Here is a 21,589-nt window from a genome sequence, read left to right on the forward strand (position 1 = left end):
TGTGTGTGTGTGTGTGGGGGGGTGTACAGGGACAATGATGGCATGCTTGGACTTGTAGTTCCTTAGCTGATATATATGTGTGGGGGTGGGGGGTACAGTTCTAGTGGATGTTTATATAATATGGGGGGGCGAAAAAAAATGTTCTGCCCCGGGCGCCCATAACTCTGGTTACGCCACTGTATGGTAGAACCTAAGCTGGTTAGCAGATCTAGCATGGAATTCCCTAGGCGAAACACCAGGCTTCCATCTGAGGTCCAAGCCCGTCCTGGCTTCTCAGGCACCTCCAGCAGATAAAGTACCACCTTGGTTCTTCATCCCAGGAACAAATTCAGACCCCAACTGGGTCCATACCTGACCACCTGCAGGCTACAGGCCTGGTCAGACAGCTCACACTTCACTTACCCTTCCCTGGGCAAGAGGCCCGGGGTAGAAAGACAGTCTCCCTTGGTCAGCTCCAAATATTTATGACCTCCCCGCAGCGTGCACCACTGGCCATGAACATCCTAGTTATTGGCTAGGGAGATATTCATAACACCACATTATTAGATGGTCTGCTCTGTGGCAAGGTTAGACTCCATTCACATATGGCATTTGCGTTTCCCGCATGGTTTTCCATGCGGAAGACCGCTCGGCAATGCAAACGCTACAATCTTTCATCCGCATGGATTCAGCTCATTTGTGGCTATTATGTAAGAAGTCACGCTTGGACTATTTTCCAGGCCACCACAAATGTCTGAACAATGCACATTTAAAGTGCATTGTTTTTTTCTGTTTAGAGCAGCTCCAGCAGGCCAGCCAAATACGTCAGGACAATCGTTCCTGTGTGAATGGAGCCTGCACCCAGCAGATGCAAACAATAACAGAGTGCTTAGAGAGACCAAATGTGCACAGATTATCAAACTAGCTAGACTGGATACAGTCCACCTATAATATAATGAAGGAGTCACTACGCTTAGGGCAAGGTGGCTACACTTATATCATGATAACATTAAAAACATAATTAGATAATCTTGCATGTATCACCTAACAGGCAATTATTTCTTTACAATAATATAATGTCAGTAAGTGTTGAGATGCTTTACATTGGTCTTTGCATAGGCATAGGCACCGGATCAGTGACAGTTCTTCCACATCTTGTTGGGGTTTTATCGTAGGAACTCTGAAGGAACAATGCTCTCAGTCTGTGTTGCTCATAGCAACTAATTGAACTGTATCTTTGATTTTTTTTTCACACTGCAATATAAACAAATAATTAATTGGGTAACAAAGACTTTCAGAGAAAATTCTTCCTTTGGATTTTTGAATCTATTTACATAAAATTGATTAAATAAAAATTGCACAAAATAGTGAGTTTTTATTTTGCGTATGACTATAAAGCCAAAACAAAACTGGAAAGGCTTTTTTTTCTTGCCGTAGTTATTTGTCTTGAAGCTGATAATTAATAATTTTGAAATCTGGAAGGAATTAGAATCTTTTGGAGGGAACTCACAGACACTTCTTAAGGAACAGAGTTATGTTTTGTTTGAAGGGGGAGAAGTATTGTGTAATTCAAGAACAAAGCATAGGTCTGGAGGAACTTTTGGAAACATTTCAGACGTGGTTCAGACGTGGTTCAGAAATGGAAAATAACCTCCAACTCCAAGAACGAGAGAGACAGAAACTGGGGCAGAGCAAGAACAGCACATCCAATAAAAATGATTATAATTCTTTGCAGCTTGAAAAACTTTCTGTATTAAAACATTACAGAAGTTTTTGTACTCCAGTAACTGTATACCATAGTTTAGCTCGCAATAGTTGCGATAGGCAACACAAATATTATTTTATTATTTTTTTCAGATGCGATCAGTAGGATAAAGTGTCTGTTCCTTCCTGTTCAACTATCCAGCTTTAGCCATGCTAGAGATTCAGACCTCTAATAGATATGTACTGCAGTGTGTGTGTGTGTGACATGATGTCTGTCTTTGGTGAGGTCTTTATGGTACGCTCCAGTAAAATATAACATTTCTGAATTTAAACTCACTTAGTGGACACAGCCAAACAATCTATTAAGTGCCTCATTTTCATCCCTTTGTTCATCTTATACAACATGCATCAAGAAGGTTATCTGTAGAATACTCACAACACCAATATTTTGAGTGGATATCAATGCACGTGCCTTGACCGTAATTCAAAGTGGTGACCTGCAGGATTCATGTGTACTTTTTTTTAAATGTACGCCTGTGGTGAATGTGACCTTAGAAACCCACCTCTGAAATGCAATAGTGAGCTCCCCCAGGTCTTTTTATGGTTTAATTAGATAGGCATGTGTCTTCCTGAAGCTGAATGATACAACTGTATCTTATTAAGGACCAAATTTCGAACACTAGAGCCGGCAGGCACTCAAGCTTTTGGAGCCCAAAACAAAACCCTTTCTTTACAAAGAACTTTTCATTTCTTGTTTGTCCCAACCTGGCTTACTATATTGTGACAAAGTGTGAATGAGTTTATATGAGATAATTGTGTTTCTGCTGATGATGGGGGAAAACATGTATGACCTATAACTATATGGGAAATAGTTGCCTCTTTAACCTTATTAATGGCTCTTGTCTTACATAAAACACAAAGTATAGCTACATCTACATCTATACATAAACTAAAACTATTGATAATATACCCATGAAGTAAGTGTTACATATGAGGATTGACCATATTGATCAAGTGCAGCCAGGAGAAAGAAGGCCCCAGCGGTGGAATGTGAATATTTCAGCAGGCCGTGGTTATGAGATAGAGGTAAGTATACAATCTGAGAATTGTGTTACCTGAGGTCAGGGGGATTGGCTAGGAGTATTGGGGCACTTTATGCATGCTGTGATTAAGAGGTATATTGATGTTGGTCATGTTTACTGTCTTCTTTCCTAATATTGCACCTTCCAATTATGATGGAAGGCAATTCATCACATCTGGTGGTCAATGGCAGTCCCTGACATTTCACAGAATCTGTCATTATTTGCTTAATGGAGTGCCTTGGTTTCAGGGATGCCTGGCACTTTGAAAATAAACCAAGGATGTGATTATACATCTGTTATATGGACAGTGCCTTTTTGGAAGGTGAGGTGAGCCCATAGCATTATTTTAAATACCTTCTGGCTAATTACAACCAGGCTTTGCATAGTAACTGTTTGTCCTTTGTCAGATCCCATAGTACAATGTTCCTCGAGTCCATTCAGTGCCAAGAACAGTTTGTGCTTTCCAGATACACAAAACTAAACTCTAGTGCTGAAACACTGGCTACTCCACCAATGCATATGAGAGGTTATCAAGGGAAGTATTCACTTTTGTAGCACTCAAGGACAGGTCTGGAAAAAAATAATTTAAGATAGACACATGGTCAGATTTTTATTAGATTTCATTCTTAGACCAGCAAAATTGCTCAATTAGTCTGAAGTCCTACTGAGTGAATAGAAATGGAATGGATTGTTGCGGTAGGCTCACTCACTGTGAAGCAGATTCAATCTGATTTCAGTGTGTGGCTGGCATTAAACAGTATGGGACGTAACCTTGTTTTTTAAAGGGACAAAAGACAAATCTACTTAAAGGAGCTGTACAAAAAGAAAAGGTAAGCGTAAACAAGAGAAACATATAATTTATATAAAACATCATACAAATGCTACATGAACCTTAAATAAACACTTATGAAAGTTACATGAATACTGTTTTCATACCATACCAAGAAGACATTTTAATCAAATGCACCTACTGAATGTACAATAATACAGTATTGAGTATTTATCTATCCAGTCTTCTAATTAAAAATAGCCATCCTAATAGAGATAAAAAATGTCACTTCTTCCAGAATCCTTCAAATAAAAATATTTTACAAAGCTTGCCAAAGCGGGTTTACAAATATAAAGTGCTTTTCATTGTCCCTTGTCATGGAAATGGAATTTGCTGTATGTGGCATGTTCTACCCATGTATGGACAGAACTTGTTGAGAATGATTCAGACCAGATCCATCGTTCTTTGGAAATTCAGTAATAATCAGAATCCTCATTGTCAAATTCGTCCTCTTGCAAAGGGTTGCGGAATTTCGGCAGAGACAATCCCGTCAGGTTGACTTGTTCTGAGGCACACAAAAAGCAGACACGTGAATACATAAATTAATATAGATAAATGCGATCATTGGAATGGCAATATTAGCTAAACCAGCAGAGAAGGATTGCCAGTCTGCAGGCATCTTTTAGATTGTAAGCCCTCACCAGCAGGGCCCTCCTTACCATCTTGTCTTGAATTGTATTGTGATTGTAATAGCTTCCTGTTATTGTAAAGCGCTGCGCAAACTGTTGGCGATATATAAATCCTGTATAATAATAATAATAATCTACTCACTCATATGGCTGTTGGGCTGATTTTTCTGTTTTATACCACTTATTCCACAATGGTCCTGTGTATTTTTGCCAATTATAATCCATTATAACTACATTGTTAAAAACTGCTATGGACCCCAGTTCACAAGCATGCTTGTACTTGGGTAGAAGTAACTGCTCATCCCTAGTAGTGATTGATGCTCTAGGCAATGTTTGCACAGTGAAAGCATAAAATTTACTTTTCTTCATAAACAATATGAAAATTCATCTAAAGGCTCCTTATGGCAGACTAGACAAATTCCACATCCAGGTACTATGTGATGCACAAGCCTCAAAGCAAGCAAAAAGTTTCCTTCGCTTTCCCGAACTAAGCCAAATCCTTCTTCATTTGTCTCTCACATACTCCCCCTCCCAGACATTGCAGCTCACAGTGGAAGGGTTTCAGCAATAAGAGCAGTACTGTAAATCCAGAAAGCAGTTGGCAGGACTAGGGGTGGCTAGATGCTGATTGACAAGCTACAGTCTTGTGAATCAGAAGTGAGAATGCTGATAGCCTTGCCTCTGCAACATTTTTCATACCACTGTAATGCAAGCAGGTACTGCCTACACCAGAGTAGCAACTCTGCTTTGAATTCAGGAGCAGTGCCGTATCATTGTCACCCCATCACAGGAAGCTGCATTGGGTAGACCTCACTGGCAGGATCGATAGGTATTTTTAGGACTTTGCAGAGGGACTAAGAGAAAACTTTAAGTGCTTATAACAAAATTCTGCAGCACATAGATTCTTTTATCAGCAAGGTCACAGTTCTACTTTAAGCAAGCTTTATGATAATTTATTGACTTAAAGAATATACGAAATTTACCTGGTGTTAGCACTGTGAGGGTCGCTGCTGCCATAACTTCTCCAACTTTGTTTTTAGCAAAGCATCGGTAACTCCCCTCATCAGCTGCACGAACTGATTGTATCTGAAGCCACCCCGTCACTTCATACTTCTGAGGACCTCCTCTAAACTACAGATATAATAAAACATAGTTATTAAGCATATACTCACTATACCTCACTATACATGAATACAGAGAAATATAAATCACATATTCTGCAGGCCCGACAGGTTATGACTGGTTACTTTTAGAACACAACACCTTATACCCATCATGGGGGAGAGTTTTTACAAAGTGTCCTATAGCCTCTGCAACACTCATTTAGAGGTTCCAAGAGGCAGCTTCTGCACAGGCACCTCCTGTTATGGGGTGACAATTGTCTTACAATTGTGTTCCTGGGTTGCCATCTTGTTACATGCACCACTGGTGGGGGCTACAAGCAGTTGTGCATGGTCCACTTTTGTCACTGTAGACAGAAGGAGCCTTTGCATTGCAGCCATGATCCACAGTAGCAATGCTTTGCAGGCTCCAAAGCAAAAGGTGGATATGCCTTTACGGTAGGACTCTGGACTTCTCTTTTCTCAACAGGCACTGAAAACTTATACTGGGTGACACACAAAGTACCCCTTTATAAATTTAGAAACATGTTACAAAACAAATATTTGAGTTATGATAACATACAAAAGCTCATCTTGACTTTTCAGCTTCTGATCTTTTAAATGTAATATGCCTATTTTTATCATACCTGATATTCACTACTTAGAATTTGCCAGCCATACATTGGCTATAATTAGGAGTTATTTTCACCACATAAATAAAGCCATAAATAGCAGATTACTTTAAATATCCTAATCTACAGAGATCACAGGCTTACATATAACAGGTTGGTCACATTATAAACACATTTTAAAGGCAAAATAACAGCTTTCAACCAGTTATACTTCAAATGAAACAATAAATCACCTTTCTGCATGATGCAATAATTGCTGCAATCCAGTCACGAAAACTTAACAGTTCGAATAAAGGTGTTAGGGTTAGTTCACACCATATGCAGTGCGTTCTGGTCCGATTCTGGCCGGAACGCACTGCATCGCACTGTGGCCGGCTCACTTTTGTGAATGGCAGCGTAGCCACGCCCTCCGGCCACAATGCGGTCGCCCGCACGGGATCGCAAGGCACATTGTGCCTGCAGTGCCGTCCGGTGCGATCAAAATAGTGTTTGCAGCTGTTTTTTTACGTGCTCTGGAACTGAACGCTGCAGTGTGAACTAGAGCCCAATATTTCATCGGAATACATTGGACGCAGTTTTGAGCCGGTCTGTAACTGCTCTGTTCTGCTCCTGGAACGCGCTTGGTGTGAACAAACCCTAAGTCTAGCTCTGTGTACTCCAGTACATTCAAAATTTACTGCAACATACATAATTTACAAACATTTTTGACAATATTTTGTATTCATGTTCAGTGTACTAAACATGGAAAGGGATGCTCAGGCACTTTCCCATAATAACCATGAAATCCTGTCTGGGAACTTGCTGTTACTTAGGACTAAACATTCAATTTTCCATATGATTCCAGTGGCCTGGAGTCATCCCAACAGACCAAATAGTAAAGTATGTCACCAGCACACCATGGCTCAATCTTCAAGCAGTGATCATTTTATTCATGCACACACATCTTCACATTGCAGCGTTTTCCACAGTTACTATAGCACCCACCGCAAGGGATATACCAGTAAGGAGTGCAGTAGGATTTTCCTGCATCCCAACAGACCAAACTCCAGTTCTAAAAAAATCTCTTTCACACTAGAATTACAAGTATCAGGAAACATAATATTACTTCTTGTACTCATCTAGCTGAGAAATCAGCTGGTTTATGTTCAGAAATTTGAAGGACATTAAAACATACAAAAAACTATTTAAAATAGCAAATTATTTAAGTAAACTGTGAAATGGTATGAGTATAGATACACACAGTAACATTACAATTGTTCATTAGCATGTGCAGAAATTCACGATTCTCATTTCGTGTGAATCTTTCTTTCATCACTTTGCAGAACTTGCCCTCTAAAACTGTGTTTTTTTGGAATGCATACTGAGGGAGGTTGAACTACTGCTACAGATAAAATGTAATTTTAGATAATTGTGGCTTTCCTAAATTTTGGCAAAAGTCAATTTTTGCTCTGACATGATGATGCCCCTGCGAACAAAGCCAAGTTTATATAGGCATGGTTTAACCGGCTTGGTGTGGAAGAACTCAAGTTGTCTGCACAGAGCCCTGACCCCAATCCTACTGAACACCTGTAGGATGAATTAGAATGCCAAAAGCAAGCCAGATATTCTCACTAAACATCATTACCTGACCTGACATATGCCCTTTTGGCTGAATGGGCACAAATTCCAACAAACACGCTACAGCATGTTTTGGAAAGCCTTCCCTGGAGATTGGAGGCTGTTACAGCCGCAAAGAGGAAAGGGACAACTTCATTTTAATAACCATGGTTTTTGAATTGAATGTCCAACAAGCTTATATTGGTGTGATGGTGAGGTGCCTTTTAGACATTTACTGTATATGTTTCTAGGAATTCAGTGGCGAAATCTAAGCATCTGAGTTACTCACTCCACTCCTACTTGCCCTGGTCATTATCACGGACCATAACTATTGCTGCTGAGATTCAATGTATTTTTATTATGAAGATTGTATTAGAAAGAGAGAAACTGAATGACTCGGCACCAAAAATAAGACAGACTCACACATAGTGTTTGCGGTTCCCGCATGATTTTCCGCGTAGAAGAGCATGCAGGATCTGCTGGATTATGGCTCTTGCACTATTTCAGGGGCCACGCGGTCCCTGCAATGCTGTGAATGATGCACATTGAAGTGCATTGTTTTTTGTGTTTAGAGCGGCTCCACACGTATCCGTACAGCCAAGAGCCACTCAGGTGTGAATGTAGCCAAAGAACTCCTTTGAGTGGATCTATCCAAAAGAGCCCCAGAAACCATTTGCGTTCTCCCACAGCTCTGAACTTACTTTTTACAGTTTCAGTATCCCAACTCTTTTCCTATAATAAGGTAATAGTAAACTCTGAAACACAATCAATTATTTAATAGGCAAATAAACTTCTTCCTTGTATGCAAAACATTTGACATCTTTTTGTTGTATGCTCCAGTCAATACTACACTGTAATGGGCACTCTGGGCTGTCAGGCACATTTGCAACTACACAGGCGCTATGGATATAGGTACAGTATATCTTTCATGGAGTCTGCATCTTTTTTTTGTACTTTTGAGGTGGGTACAGTCATATTTAAACACACAGATTCTAAACTCCAAAACACAGCGTAGTGTAATTTAGTAATGTAAGGCAAAAAGTCATATGCAGAAAGCACATAGTCTTAGAATATCCCACCACTGCAACATGTTTTTCATTGGTCTTACTGATATTTGATATATCCAGGCAAAGCATAGTGGAACATAAAATTAATCGGTAGAGCCTAGCCTGATTTCTTCCATTGGACCTCTCTTGCTAGTCTTTAGCTTGGCATCTGGCTTAGTTTAGTGAATCAAAGTCTTTGTGATTTTAACCTACAAATAAGTTTTCATTTAAAAAAAATGTTAATTAGGCTTCATGAAAATCAGGCTTGCTCTTTCCACTAACTTTTGGCCTTGTGCCCAAAAGAACACTAGTAATGTTGAACTTAACTCCAAACTGCGTGGTCAGAATTAAACTTCTCTCCATAAATGTAGAAACCAAAAGCGAACACAAACTGGGACTACACAAGGCTCATTATAACGCACTCAGTAAGCGACATACTACCTTGTGCTCCTGCAATAATAGCAGGCACCATAATTGCACCATTCAGCTAGAGAACAGGTCTTGCCCAGCAGGACTTGTAGAACTAAATCATAAGCAGGCAGACAGGGGTGCATCCTAATGGCAGAGAAAATAGAATTTTCCAGCTTTCAACCATTAGCAGAGTTATCAGTCAAACTAATAAAACTGTTCCAATCTCTATTTCCCTCTATCTGCATCCTCAAACAATAAAGGTCAATTAGCTGCAGCATATATGAAGAAATATATACATCATGAGATTTCTAGAATGTAATGTCTGAATATTTGTCTTTATGGTATAAGCTGAGTGCCCCCCCTCCCCCCCACCAATGTCATCCCCCATTTTGAAGTAGATATTTTTTAAACCCCATATGGGACATACACCAATCAGCCATAACATTATCACCAATGAGAGGTGAGCTGAGCAACATTTATTATCTCGTTAAAATGGCACCTGGAAGTGGGTGGGATATATGAGGCAGCAAATGAACATTTTGTCCCTGAAGTTGATGTGTTGGTCAGCAACACATCAACTTGTTGCTTAATCCCCCCTTCTAAGAAGCTTTGAAATCAATTGCAATCAAATTATTCATATTTGGAGGTAGAATAATTGCATTCATTTACTTTTCCTTCTAATGTGTACACAATGACATTGGGAAGTCTTCCAAAAACTATATTCTAAGAAGATTTCTTTATTTTCTATTTACATTTAACTTGGAAACACAGACCAAGTTAAATGTCAACTATTGCCCCATCCAATAACCTAGTCCATGCCCCCCATAATTATGATAAGACATTATTTTCACCATTTTTCTAAATTCCGTAATAAGATCAAAAAGATATTAAGTTCAAGGGTAACTTTGGATTCTTGTACTCACAGCAAAATCAATTTTTGGAGTTCACTGAGGAGCAAAGAATTTAGAGACAATTGGGTTATACTGCCAACTACAGGAACTACGGGAGGATTTGGACACTGGCAAACAAAAAAAATCAGTGGCCTGGTATAATGCTCCCACTCCCAACATGCCTCAGTTTTGAAGAAAAGCAATACTAGGAGCAAAGTCATAGACACAGAGGGGAGGGATCTATGTCCCTCAATGAATGCAAAAAATTGAGTTTATGGTGAGTACAAAAATCAAATTGTCTTTCTCCTTCATTAAGGGACACAGGAGTCAGAGACAATTAAGAAAAAAAAGTGTGGGCAACAGTAACAAAACACTAACAGAAAGTTCTGGGGATCCACAGTAAAGTGAAGAACAGGTTTATGTGCTGGAAAAATGGGGACATGCAAATATGCATCTTTCATGTCCTGAGATGCCAGAAAGTTTCCCTGATGGAAGGAGGCATCTACAAACCTGTTTAATGTCATGTAGAATTTTTGGCGCGAATGAAAACATTTAGGGATTTGAGATCCAAGATGGGGCATATTTTCATTTGAGAGATGTAAAATGATTGGAGTAAAAAGATTCTGCTTTCGAATGTCAACAAAGGGGCGGAATGAGTCATGCAACATCACGATTCGCTTGGCCCCTTTGTTGACATTCGAGTCAGAGCTGTAATTTTGCAGCTGTGTTTTTGTCGGGATTGAATGGGTTGGTGTGTGTCGGTATTTTTTCTTTCTGCGAATCAACAGCTACCGTTCATCGTGATTGACGCACATTGTTGGATGTTTAACTTTGGGAAGAAGCCTCAAGAAGGCACCACTGAAAATGGATCTCAGCCTGTAACACCCCAATTTTTTTCACACTATCTGTGACCTACTAGGTGGTATAATAATGGGACCTATGTACTACACCTATCCTGCTTCACTAGTGGAGAGCAGTAGGAACTGGACTGTAGGATTCAGGGGGATTTTTTTCATTCCATTTCTCACTTTTCCTTAGTTAACGGGTTCATTTACTAATGTGAAACCATTACAAAAGCCCATTAAATGACCCATCTGTTATATCTACAACTCTGTCCCTGCATGCAGCTGTAACTGCATTATTACGCAATGCAGAATTAAAGCAATCAACGTATTTTAATACAATTCAAATGTTTTTAGCCACAAAATTAAAATGGCCTTAGTAGACCCCCCGTGATCCACACAGTATTTGGACACAACCATGCCCTCTTTTCAGTAGCCCCAGTCCTTGGTAAGTTTTAGAGTTGATTGACTTGGTAAGTGTCCAAAATAAGTAGAATGTATGAAGAGAGAAAATGTGGGTCATGCTGGATGACGGAAAATATATAGTCATTTGGGTTACAGCCAAAACAGTTAAATTACTATAGGCTGTACACAATTCTAACTTGGCCATTGGATTTTATTAGTACAGTAGCTTTTCCCAGTGGGGCCTTTCCATCCTAAAACAAAGCAGAGAATTAAGGAGATCACCAGCAATGATGTACAAGACTCTATATTCATCTGTTCAGATATACAGAGATACACATCAAATCCTAGACAGACAGGAAATCCCTAAGTACAAGCAGTGGAGCCTACACTATAAAGTCTTCATTGTGCAGGAAAATGATGGAGTATCATCGATTAAATATTTTCCATGTGAGCTCCAGGCACAAAACATACAGATAGATATACTCTGCTTAGCTATAAATCGTGTGCTTGAAGAGGACAATTCTCAATTTTCCATTTGTAATTTTATAGATCTATACAATTTGTAAAGGTCTTTGTTCTTGATCTTTGTTCCTGGGAGTACAGTTTTACATATGTAAGCACATATGGGTACATGTAATAATAATCTAGTTTAATTTTTTGCTTCTTTAACAGGGCCTGGATGAGTGATAGTACCTGGACGAAGTCTTTTCATGTGGGGGGTGCCCTGCTCTTCACTTGTGGTCCACCAGCACTCTATGTGTGGCTTGCGGTGCCATGGGCTGGGCCAGTCATATGGAGCACTGGCAGATCTTCAAGCATTGAGCATTGTCTGTCTCTGCTAGCTATTAGGTACCAATAACCAACTTATATCTCTCCCCGCCATATCCCTTTGCTCACCAATCACCTCTCCAGATTAAAACTCAGTATTATGCTCTGTACCCTGAAAATTACTAATGCCACAAAAGCCCAACTCAACACAATTTGTTTTCTGAGGGTGAGCAAACTGGTCACTTATTAGCTGGTCTTATGAAATTACCAATTACACAAGTCTGGTAGCACATGATATACATGTACTGATTGGGATCTAATCCATCTACAGTAGGGTTTAGGACAGGGGTAGTTAATTAAAATTCAAGAAGGTCTGGTGAATAAAATTTTCTTCAAGCCGAGGTCTGAATCGCGGTCCGGACAGAACAATCACTCAGTTTGTGCCTGTACCGCAGTTGGCCATTTAGGCTGCATCCACACAAGCAGCTGCTGGTGTGTGTCCCCAGGCACGGTAGTGATGTGCCGATTTGCATCGCACTGTATATTTCTTTTTATATTATTTTGTTAGAAGTCCCTACCCCCCGTTTACATAAACATGCATGCTTTACACAAATGTGTTGGTTAGAATCAGATAGCGGGGTGGCAGTGTTGGTTTAAAATTTTATTTATTTTATAATTTTTTTACTTTTTTATTACAGTTTTGAATGTTAAAAAGACCCTATGTGACAGCATTTGTAAGTGACAGGTCCTTTTTATGGAGATATCAGGTGTCTGTTAGACCACTGCTGTCTCCTCTACCCTCCAATACATACCATCAAGCACAGGGATATGCTTGCTAGTCTGTTTGCCCAGCTGTAAAGCCACCCAGATCACTTGTAGTTGTAGCAGCTGGCCCTGCCTGATGTCATTGCTTGCTGGGATGCCAGAGATCCTAGCAACCAATGACTGAAGCGGGGGCCTGTGCTGGGTTATAGCTAGCAGTGTAAACATCGGCCTTGGAGGCCGGTATATTCACTGTCAGCCAGCCATAAGCCAGCACAGGTTGACGATTGCAGTCCATGCAGAACCACCACTCGGTCTGTGTCCAGACCAGGGTCTGCCATTTAGTGACCCCTGGTTTATGGGTTAACAATTGGAGGAGAGTCCCAGTGTCAACTCTCCCAGTGCTCATGAACACCCACTTTCCTTGAGTGTCTTTCCTTTCCTTGAACCTTACATGACAGAACACATACCATCCCACCCATGTCTATTTAGTAAAGGAGGTTTAGCACCTAAATACTAGGTGGATAAGCTTCTCAATCTACACCATGTTTGAAACCTGAAACTTCAAATCCCAGTTTTGACAAAACACTAATCATCAACCAAGAGCCCACTTTTGCAATTAAGTTGAAACCCCCAGTATATGCAAGGGGCAGGCACTTTTTTTTACACTAATAATACATTACTGTAACATTTTCTCTTGCTGTCACAAGCAAATGAACATGGAGACTATAGCAGGCTTTTCAACACACATTATGCAGCCAGGGTCCACTGTTGTCACGATCAGGAAACCCACCCAGGGAAATGCAATGCAACCATCACTTGGGTACATACATGTAGAAAGCAAGTGAATACAAAGATAATGCGGTGGATCAACAGTGGTGAGATAGGGGTTATACCTACTTTAAAGAGGTCACAGATATAGTATGAGTATCCAGCCTGAACCCTATTACTTGCTAATTAGAATTCCTTTAATCGGGGACAAGAATTCCTTTAATCGGGGACAAGCTCTATTTTGACCTAGGGATCTGGCCAGTTATGCACTTTCTATCTTAGGGTGGCTTCACTCTGTGGAGGAGCAATGGGGCCACCCTTGGACAGCAGCATTGTCAACATGTGGAGAGTGTAGTGTTAGAGGACTAGCAGATTTAGAAGGATTTGACTAACAAATTAGATATGAACTCCAGTTAACACTTTTTAAACAGGTCCAGAAACAGTTTTTATCTTTTCCTTTTGGGATAAAGGTTATATAGATTAATAAAAGTTGACCATTTTAAGCACCCCTCTCAGTATTAAATGGTTTGTCTCAACCCTCTATCTGCCACTTTTGCTGGACAGCTTGGCCTGTTAAAGGAAGTTAAAAAATCATAGACGTATTGGCCAGATCACCAGGTGAAAATAAAAAAAACCCATAAATATTGGTAAACTGCAATATATTACAATTTTCCTTTTGGGTTTAGATACAAAGCTTTTTTTACGGCATGTTAGGAGCATGTAAATACTTGAATGTCTATAGCCTAGCCACAGGTTCACTTTAAAGTGAAACTCTTCTTTGCCCACACTAGACAAATGACAGCTTCACTGTACAGGATGGGCCAGCTTTTTGGTCAGTGGTAATAGCTGGAAAGCATTACAGTCAAGAATTTGAGGCAATCCAGACAATCCAAGTATTTTCTCTTCATATGAGATTTTACTTTGAGAGCCAGGACTCTATTTCTCTATAAAGAAAGAGGCCATAACGGCAATCCTGTAGAAACCATTTTGGCGCTGAGCTGAAGGTACAGGTTATATGTTTTGTAAATATGTTCCCTGCTCCAGCAGGAGTGGTAATTACTTTAGTCTATAGTAGACATGTGCACAACAAAAAAAATTGTTTCCAAACAAAACAAATAAAAACGAAAGACGTTTTTATTCGTTTTGTCAAAGGAAACACATTTTTATGTTGTTTTGGATTCGGAGGCAGCGAGCCTCTGAATCCGAAACTGCACACTAAAACTGCAGAACGAGTGGCGGTCATATCGGTCGCCGGCACATTCTGCCCATGCGCGCATCCATTTTGCACCAAGATGGCGGTGTCCGCATGTTCGAGCACCACCATCTTGGTGTATACCAAAATCCAGTCCAAAATGGCGGTGCGCATCGTCATGTGACGTCACACACTCTGCCTCTGAGATGGCGCGGGCATGCGCAGAACACGCATTTTGGCCACTGGAGTGTTCTGAAAACAATTTTATGTATGCCCGAATATCGTTTTAGTATATTCGGACATATATTAAATTCATTATTTTGGATTCGGACGAACAGCTGAATCAACTGATTTTCGTTGATTTGCAGGTTTGTCCAAATCCGAATGCACATGTCTAGTCTATAGGTGGTCAAGCTATTAATACAACTGGTTAGTTGCACTAGATCAAGAGACCCTATGACTTTTGTTGTGTCTTCCAGAGGCATCATCCCTCTACTCCAGAAGATGACTGTCTTGTTATCTCACACTTAAAAATCATCAACTGACCATTTTCCAGTTGCATCCTTGAGCTAGTCAGCTCCCAGTGCTCCACAGTAAACAGCACCTCACATCAGCAGCATAAAAACAAACCATTTTCAGTTTTATCAGTTGTTTACAGTTCAGATGGAATCTGCAAGATGCATTATAAAAGCTTATGGTAGAAACATTATAATTTGACATTTAAATACCTGGACTGAAATATGGGGATCATCACCAGGTAGCAGCATTTCAGTACCTTCCTTCCTCCATTCAATAGATGCCATGGGATAGGCAAAGACTTCACAGCCAAATATAGCATCATTCCCAGTAACATTCCAGTTGTCATAGGGTGGCGTAAGGATCTGTGGTGCTGCAGAAAAGTCACAGTATATATTTAGGATTTGGCATTTCTGGTACAGTGGTAGTAAATAGCATTTACTGAGCTGCTCTTCTCTGTAATGCTATGTAAGTTTAATTGAATTTTATTTACAGGAGTTGGCAGCTATCTCCTAAAAAACTGGGCAAACCGAGTGCAGGATGTTATTATCAGTGTTAATCCAGTGCCAGATCATCCAAGATTGTCAATCAGGAACTAGTTTGTAATGGTGCTTAAACAACTATATGGGCAACCTTTTGCTGAGATAGGTTTATTGTAGGTCAGAAATTCACATCTGGTTGGTGTAACCAGTACTGTATTTCTATAGCCTTGCAGTGGCATAAGTAAATTCATAGCATCCCAAGTCGCCTGAAAGTGAGGGGGAGGGGTCCACTTGGGAGGCTGCTGAGGCAATTTAAACAGACAATCTATGTGAAGATAATACAGATCCAGTACTGTATCATTAGGGGTTGGAGAGGTTGCATTTGACATTGACCCTGGCCCCTTTAAAGAAAGAGCTAACATCAAATGCACAGGAGGAGTTTTTGGGATTATTGCTAGTCACAGTTCTAGCTTGTTTTCTTTGGTGCAGCAACAGCATTTGTTTAGTTCATATACAGGCTTCTGGATGGCATAGCAGTATACCCCAGTCCTCTCTATTTGGGAACATATTTATTACCTTCAGAATTCTTGGGGCAAGAAAAATCTTCCAAGGCTGTTTATAAATGCCGCTGTGTCTCCTCAGCTAAAAACTGACAAGATAGCTGAGATTTTTAGATCTGCAAAAAATTCACAGTTTCAGCACTTGCATGCCCATGGCCCCAAGAACTTATAAACCTAAAAATATCAGTTGATGCTGAAAAAATGATAAATGAATGAGTAGTTAGCAGGAAAAGTTAATTTTTTGCATTGCTGACCTATTCCCAAAAAACGTATATACACAGCACTGGTCTATTGTAGTGTAATGTCTATAGCAACAGCTTTCCTGCTACCTGTTTGTTATATAAGCTTATTAAGTTGATTTCAGTGGCACATGTTGTCGTAGTTGGCAGGCACTGCCAGCTTCCACAGATAGAAGTCCTGGGGGCCCATTACATTTTTACTATGGAGCCCAATCATCTGTACTAGCCATAAGCTGCTAAGAATTTTATTACAGTTTCTAAAGTTATAGGGAAACACTACTGGCTTGAGATAGATAGATAGATAGATAGATAGATAGATAGATAGATAGATAGATAGATAGATAGATAGATAGATAGACACCTTTTAATTAAAGTATGTATATATATATATATATGTATATATATATATAGCACCCCATCATTTCAGTTTACAGTATTCTACAATTCAAGATGAACTATGGTTGCTATGAGTTACTACCAAGCCAATTCCCCTTCCCATCCTACAATCAGTTGGCTGGGGTTGTCTGCTCAGTCATTACAACATTCCAAAATTGGTTGGACTGAGCAATGATCATTTGCAGGCTGTATTATATCTGTTCCTCCTAAACCATTTATATTTTGGAGTCCAGTTCACATGTGCATAGCTGATTCCCGACTCCGGCTTACTTCTGGCCTCACTCACGTTAGTGAAATGGAAAAGCCAGCCCAGAGAAAGTGCTAGGAATTTACAATTCTACATCTGCAAGCGATTAGAATGATGGGTATATGTACTTTTTTTTTCTATTTTTATATTTTGCAGACACCAAGTATTTCATCCTGGAAGCAGAAATCCCAGTTTCCCCACTTATATGAAATGTGTGGCCTAGATTTGCGGTATATTTTAGGCAGATTAAAAAAAAATATCAAATACTTTCAGGCCTTTTGATTGACAAGCAGCTACTGTTTTGAATTCCAAGTTCTATATAATTCCTGCTGGAGAACTGAACAAAGTGGAGTTTTGTGAGGTGTGATCTGTTACTAATTATGTGTTAGCGTGAACACTGATAGGTGAAAAAACAATATATATACCGTCATAAATTAATCACAATGTTTTCTTTTGGTCGGTGTTAGTAAAATGGTTCGTAAAAGCGTGTTTTACTCCTGAGGATAATCTACATGAAGACTGCTGCTCTTTTTAAAGGGACCCTAAATCTGACTTGCATGAAAGAAATTCTTTACCTAAAAGCTTATAAATCTCAGACATTGCCTTTGCTTACTTATGTCTCGTGCAAGGGAATGTGGAGACTGGAATAAATGTTATATTACCTCTCTGTGCAGTTTATGGAGCTTTGCTATTTATGCCACTGTGATAGCGATGTCATTCCTCACTCTCCATACATCCAGTGCTGGGACAAGGCCCATTAGCGCCCATGGAGAATTTTTGGTTCAACAAAACTAGAGAGAACTTTCTAGGTTTATTGGCCTAGAAAACCTATTATGAGAAAGGCATGCAGGCTGTCTTTGTTGACTGCCAACTGGCTGTCACATTAATGATTAATCCCATAGTTTCGATGCTTTTTGAGCCGCTGATGCTTCCCAAGTATGCAGAACAAGAATCTGAATTCCAATGCTGAGCATTTGTTCCAAGCCAACAATTCACAAAGTATGAAAATGAGGATCAAAATGAAAGCAAGGCATCTAGCATTTTCAGAAGGAGGCAAGCAGAGGTAGCCTATGTATTTTTCCCAGAAGTACACATAATGCAATAGTTTTATATTAAAAATGCTACTAAATTTGTAACGATAGTTAGATTGTTATATTTCAGCATATTTTATTCCTTGGTTACGTTATTCTGATTTTGGTCTCAGTAAATAGCTTTTCAGTAAATAAGCTGTTCAAATATTTGATTATTGTGGTGCCATTATAATGTTTATTTACTGTATGAGCTTCATCAGACAGGTGCTGCTGTCAATCAACCACTTCAAGAGGCATGTATGCCTGTCACATAACAGACTAACAAGGTGACTTGACAGGCATTTCATGCATCAGCATAGCATTGCAGTCCCATACCACATGATTAGAAGCCACAGAATTAGGATTTACAATTAATTTATACAATTATAATTAATATGAATAAGCTGCCCTAATGCAACACACTTTAACGCGCATGCCATGCATTTAACAGACCAGGTTGGCATCAATGGGTCCTTAAGGCGTGCAAAACTAAAGTATAAGGCAACTAATTCAACCATTTCTTTTAAAGCTGTATAAGTATGACTTATTAAGAAAGGTGTGAACCTGCTTCATTAAATTTTATTGCTTGGCTTTTTAGTTAGATGTCTTCTCTCTCTGCTTAGGTTCAGGTTCAGTATTTCTAAACAAATTGAGAAGCTGGTACTTGCATTTGAGCAAGCAATTGTATTTCCATAGTAAACAAATCAGTGTTTACTTTACCTGATTCACATGGCCCGTCATGTGCAACAGTCAGATTTTTTTCTGGCTGAGCATTGGACATCTCCTGGAATTTGCACAGCTGGGGATAGGTTTTGCCATCGGATCCACACACAGCTGTGTTAGATAAGCAGACACACTGAGGTTCCGGCACCTCTCCATGTCTCAGATCTCCCATGTCTAGTTGGCATTCTAAGTTATCTCCACATTTTCCATAGAAGTGGTTGGTGTTATCCAGATCACATATCTGCCCTTCCAAGTTGGCACATTCCAAGCAGCAGTCACAAGTGTCCCTTACCACCCCAGCAAGGCATCCTCTGGGCTGAGGACATTCTTCTGGCTTACAGTCCAAGCAGCTTTCTCCTTCCTCTAACAGTCTCTGCCAACCACGCTGCAGGTAGTCCGGGGAACTAGGTAATCCTGGTATTATTTGGAGGCAGTTCATATAGAACAAAAGGAAAAGTTCTAGGCAGATCCATGTAGCACATTTAAACATCTTCAAAAGTTGTACTGGTCCCTGCACCTAAACTCCATCACTTGCAGGTCCTTCACTTCAATCTCTGCATTTTCTCCTATCAGTAATTCATCCTTCTGGAAGGGCAAATCTGTGAAAAAAAGAGCAGTGTTTCTTTGATTTCCTGTTACAAAGGCAGCCTTTATATAGCTTCCATCTAAAATCAACTGTACAGATGTTCTCTTTACCAGATTATATAAGACAGTCAAACAGTTGTCTAGGAAATTGCTTGGGTCAGACAGTATGCAGAGGCAGCTACTGGGGACCAAATAACCAGAAATATTACATATAAACTATAGCCATAGTTCCAGAAGAAATATAGATAAAGTATACCTTACCAATATATAAATATTAGAAGCAGCCATATCATGGGCAGGGCATACATGGAGGCTGCTTGCTGAAAAGTGGCAAAACATATACATTTAATGCCTATTTTAACTATTATTTAATTTTTTAAAATTATTATTTATACTTGGAGCAAGTATATCACACATATAAGCTAATTTGGGCCAGACAAGTAGAATCATTTGTTCTCTATGCTCATCCTAGTTTTATATATTTGTTAGTTAGTAGGAGTCTAGCAGAGTCTGTGCCCACTCCCCAATATTTACAGCTATGGCAAGCTGGTGAGGAGGAGGACATACATATATCTTCTAACATTTAGAATTTTAACTGATCAGAATGTACAGTGTGTTCCAAGTCAATAACGTAGAAAGTTGAGAAAGTAGATGCACCCAGAGGCAACTTGCAACAAAGCAAGTAACAGTAATTTAATGGTATACCTATACTACCCTGCTTGACCAACCTCTATTGAAAAAGGAGCAGAGTGAGTCAGCCAAACAGTGTCTTCACAAATCAGCGGAAGTCATTGTTTGGTTGTTCTGACAGCTCTGAGTGCCAGCAGGGAAAATTCATCCATCAACCCTGTTTAGCATGGATGGGGGAATCTAGTGATTTATCTTGTTCATCCCGTTTTACTGGCTGCCTGAACACTGTGGTTTCCCCAGGATTGCGCAGTGGTTCTTCTTTCCAGGAATTGGTATTTCGACAATACTGCAGTCTCCTCCATAGAATATAATGGAGCGTCCTTCATCCTATAGGCCTAAACAGAAACAGGCACTCTCTTATAATGTATGACAAACCTATCGCCCTATTTGGCTAGGTCAGTATAGTTATATACCAACAATGTTGGTTATTCTATTTTATATCAAATATAGGAAGATATAGCTACAGACCACCTATTATGTTTATATTATATCTAAAATTCTAAATGTCTATAAAAGTATTTTATCACCACCAGTGTAAACACGCACATTTATTTAGACATCTGTTTATAGCTTCTATATAAAATATGTTAGACTATTGGTGTTTTGTGTGAATGTGTGCCTAAAATCTAAGCAATACAGCCAGGAAGTGAAAGAAACCCCCCTTCTCCTGCATCCCAGCCATGTGATCATATCATATATCACTTGACCAAGATGCAGGGGAAGAGATGAGGATTCTCCTTTACTTCCCAGCAGCTCCCTGATCTGAAGAGAGTTCTGCCATTTTCTTCCTATTACAAACGTGCACACTTGAAGCTTTTCAGGCTTGGGCCCTGGCTACAGTGCTACGATCTTCTGGTGGGCCATCTAGGCCAGTTGGACCCTTTTGCCTTTATTGTTATTGCAGCCTTGATTGCATATAAAGGTGTTCACAGGGATGCCTAGCATAGCCCAGTAGTTCTTATTGACTTAGTTTTCATTCTGAGTGTCAAGTCAGAATTCCTGTGTTGCTTGCACTGACAACTGTGTTCTATTAACGATTGAAGGAATCCAAGTATAGGAATACAGTTACCATGTGACATTTGTCTCTTTCAATTATGTATTCCCTATGGCAGTAGAGGTGACACTATAGTCAATTCTCATTCTCTGGCTACTCTGTACTGTATATGTGAGGTGATTCATGGAATCAAGGTGTTCCCAGATAAGATTTTAGCTAGATTGGGAGAAATCTCTTGTCTATGGTCAGCTTCAGAGGGTCTCAGCCAAAGCAATTGGACAGGTTAGAATGTCTAGTCTGATCACTGTTGTTTTCCCTTTGCTCAAATGGCACCAGGACTGTCAATAGTATATCAGCTGTGCCTCTCATCTTCCTCCTGCATACAAAAATGTTCCTTCTTTAGCTAAAGCTTGGTTTAAGACACAAGCAGCTGCTCAGATCATGTTTGC

At 39.7% G+C, this 21,589-nt stretch overlaps 1 protein-coding gene across 1 annotated transcript; it reads right to left on the reverse strand.

Annotated features, from left to right (window-relative positions):
• Positions 1-3,834: 3,834 nt before the first annotated feature.
• KAZALD1 (Kazal type serine peptidase inhibitor domain 1) lies at positions 3,835-19,466 on the reverse strand. Its single transcript, XM_018553415.1, has 4 exons — positions 18,869-19,466; positions 15,367-15,527; positions 5,207-5,354; positions 3,835-4,099 (listed from the first exon to the last, which is right to left on the reverse strand). The coding sequence occupies exons 1-4, from the start codon at positions 19,359-19,361 to the stop codon at positions 4,008-4,010; spliced, it is 894 nt and encodes a 297-aa protein (XP_018408917.1). The 5' UTR covers positions 19,362-19,466; the 3' UTR covers positions 3,835-4,007.
• Positions 19,467-21,589: the final 2,123 nt, after the last annotated feature.

The sequence above is a fragment of the Nanorana parkeri genome, unplaced genomic scaffold, assembly GCF_000935625.1.
Source record: "Nanorana parkeri isolate BGI_ZX_2015 unplaced genomic scaffold, ASM93562v1 scaffold119, whole genome shotgun sequence".
NCBI lineage: Eukaryota > Metazoa > Chordata > Amphibia > Anura > Dicroglossidae > Nanorana > Nanorana parkeri.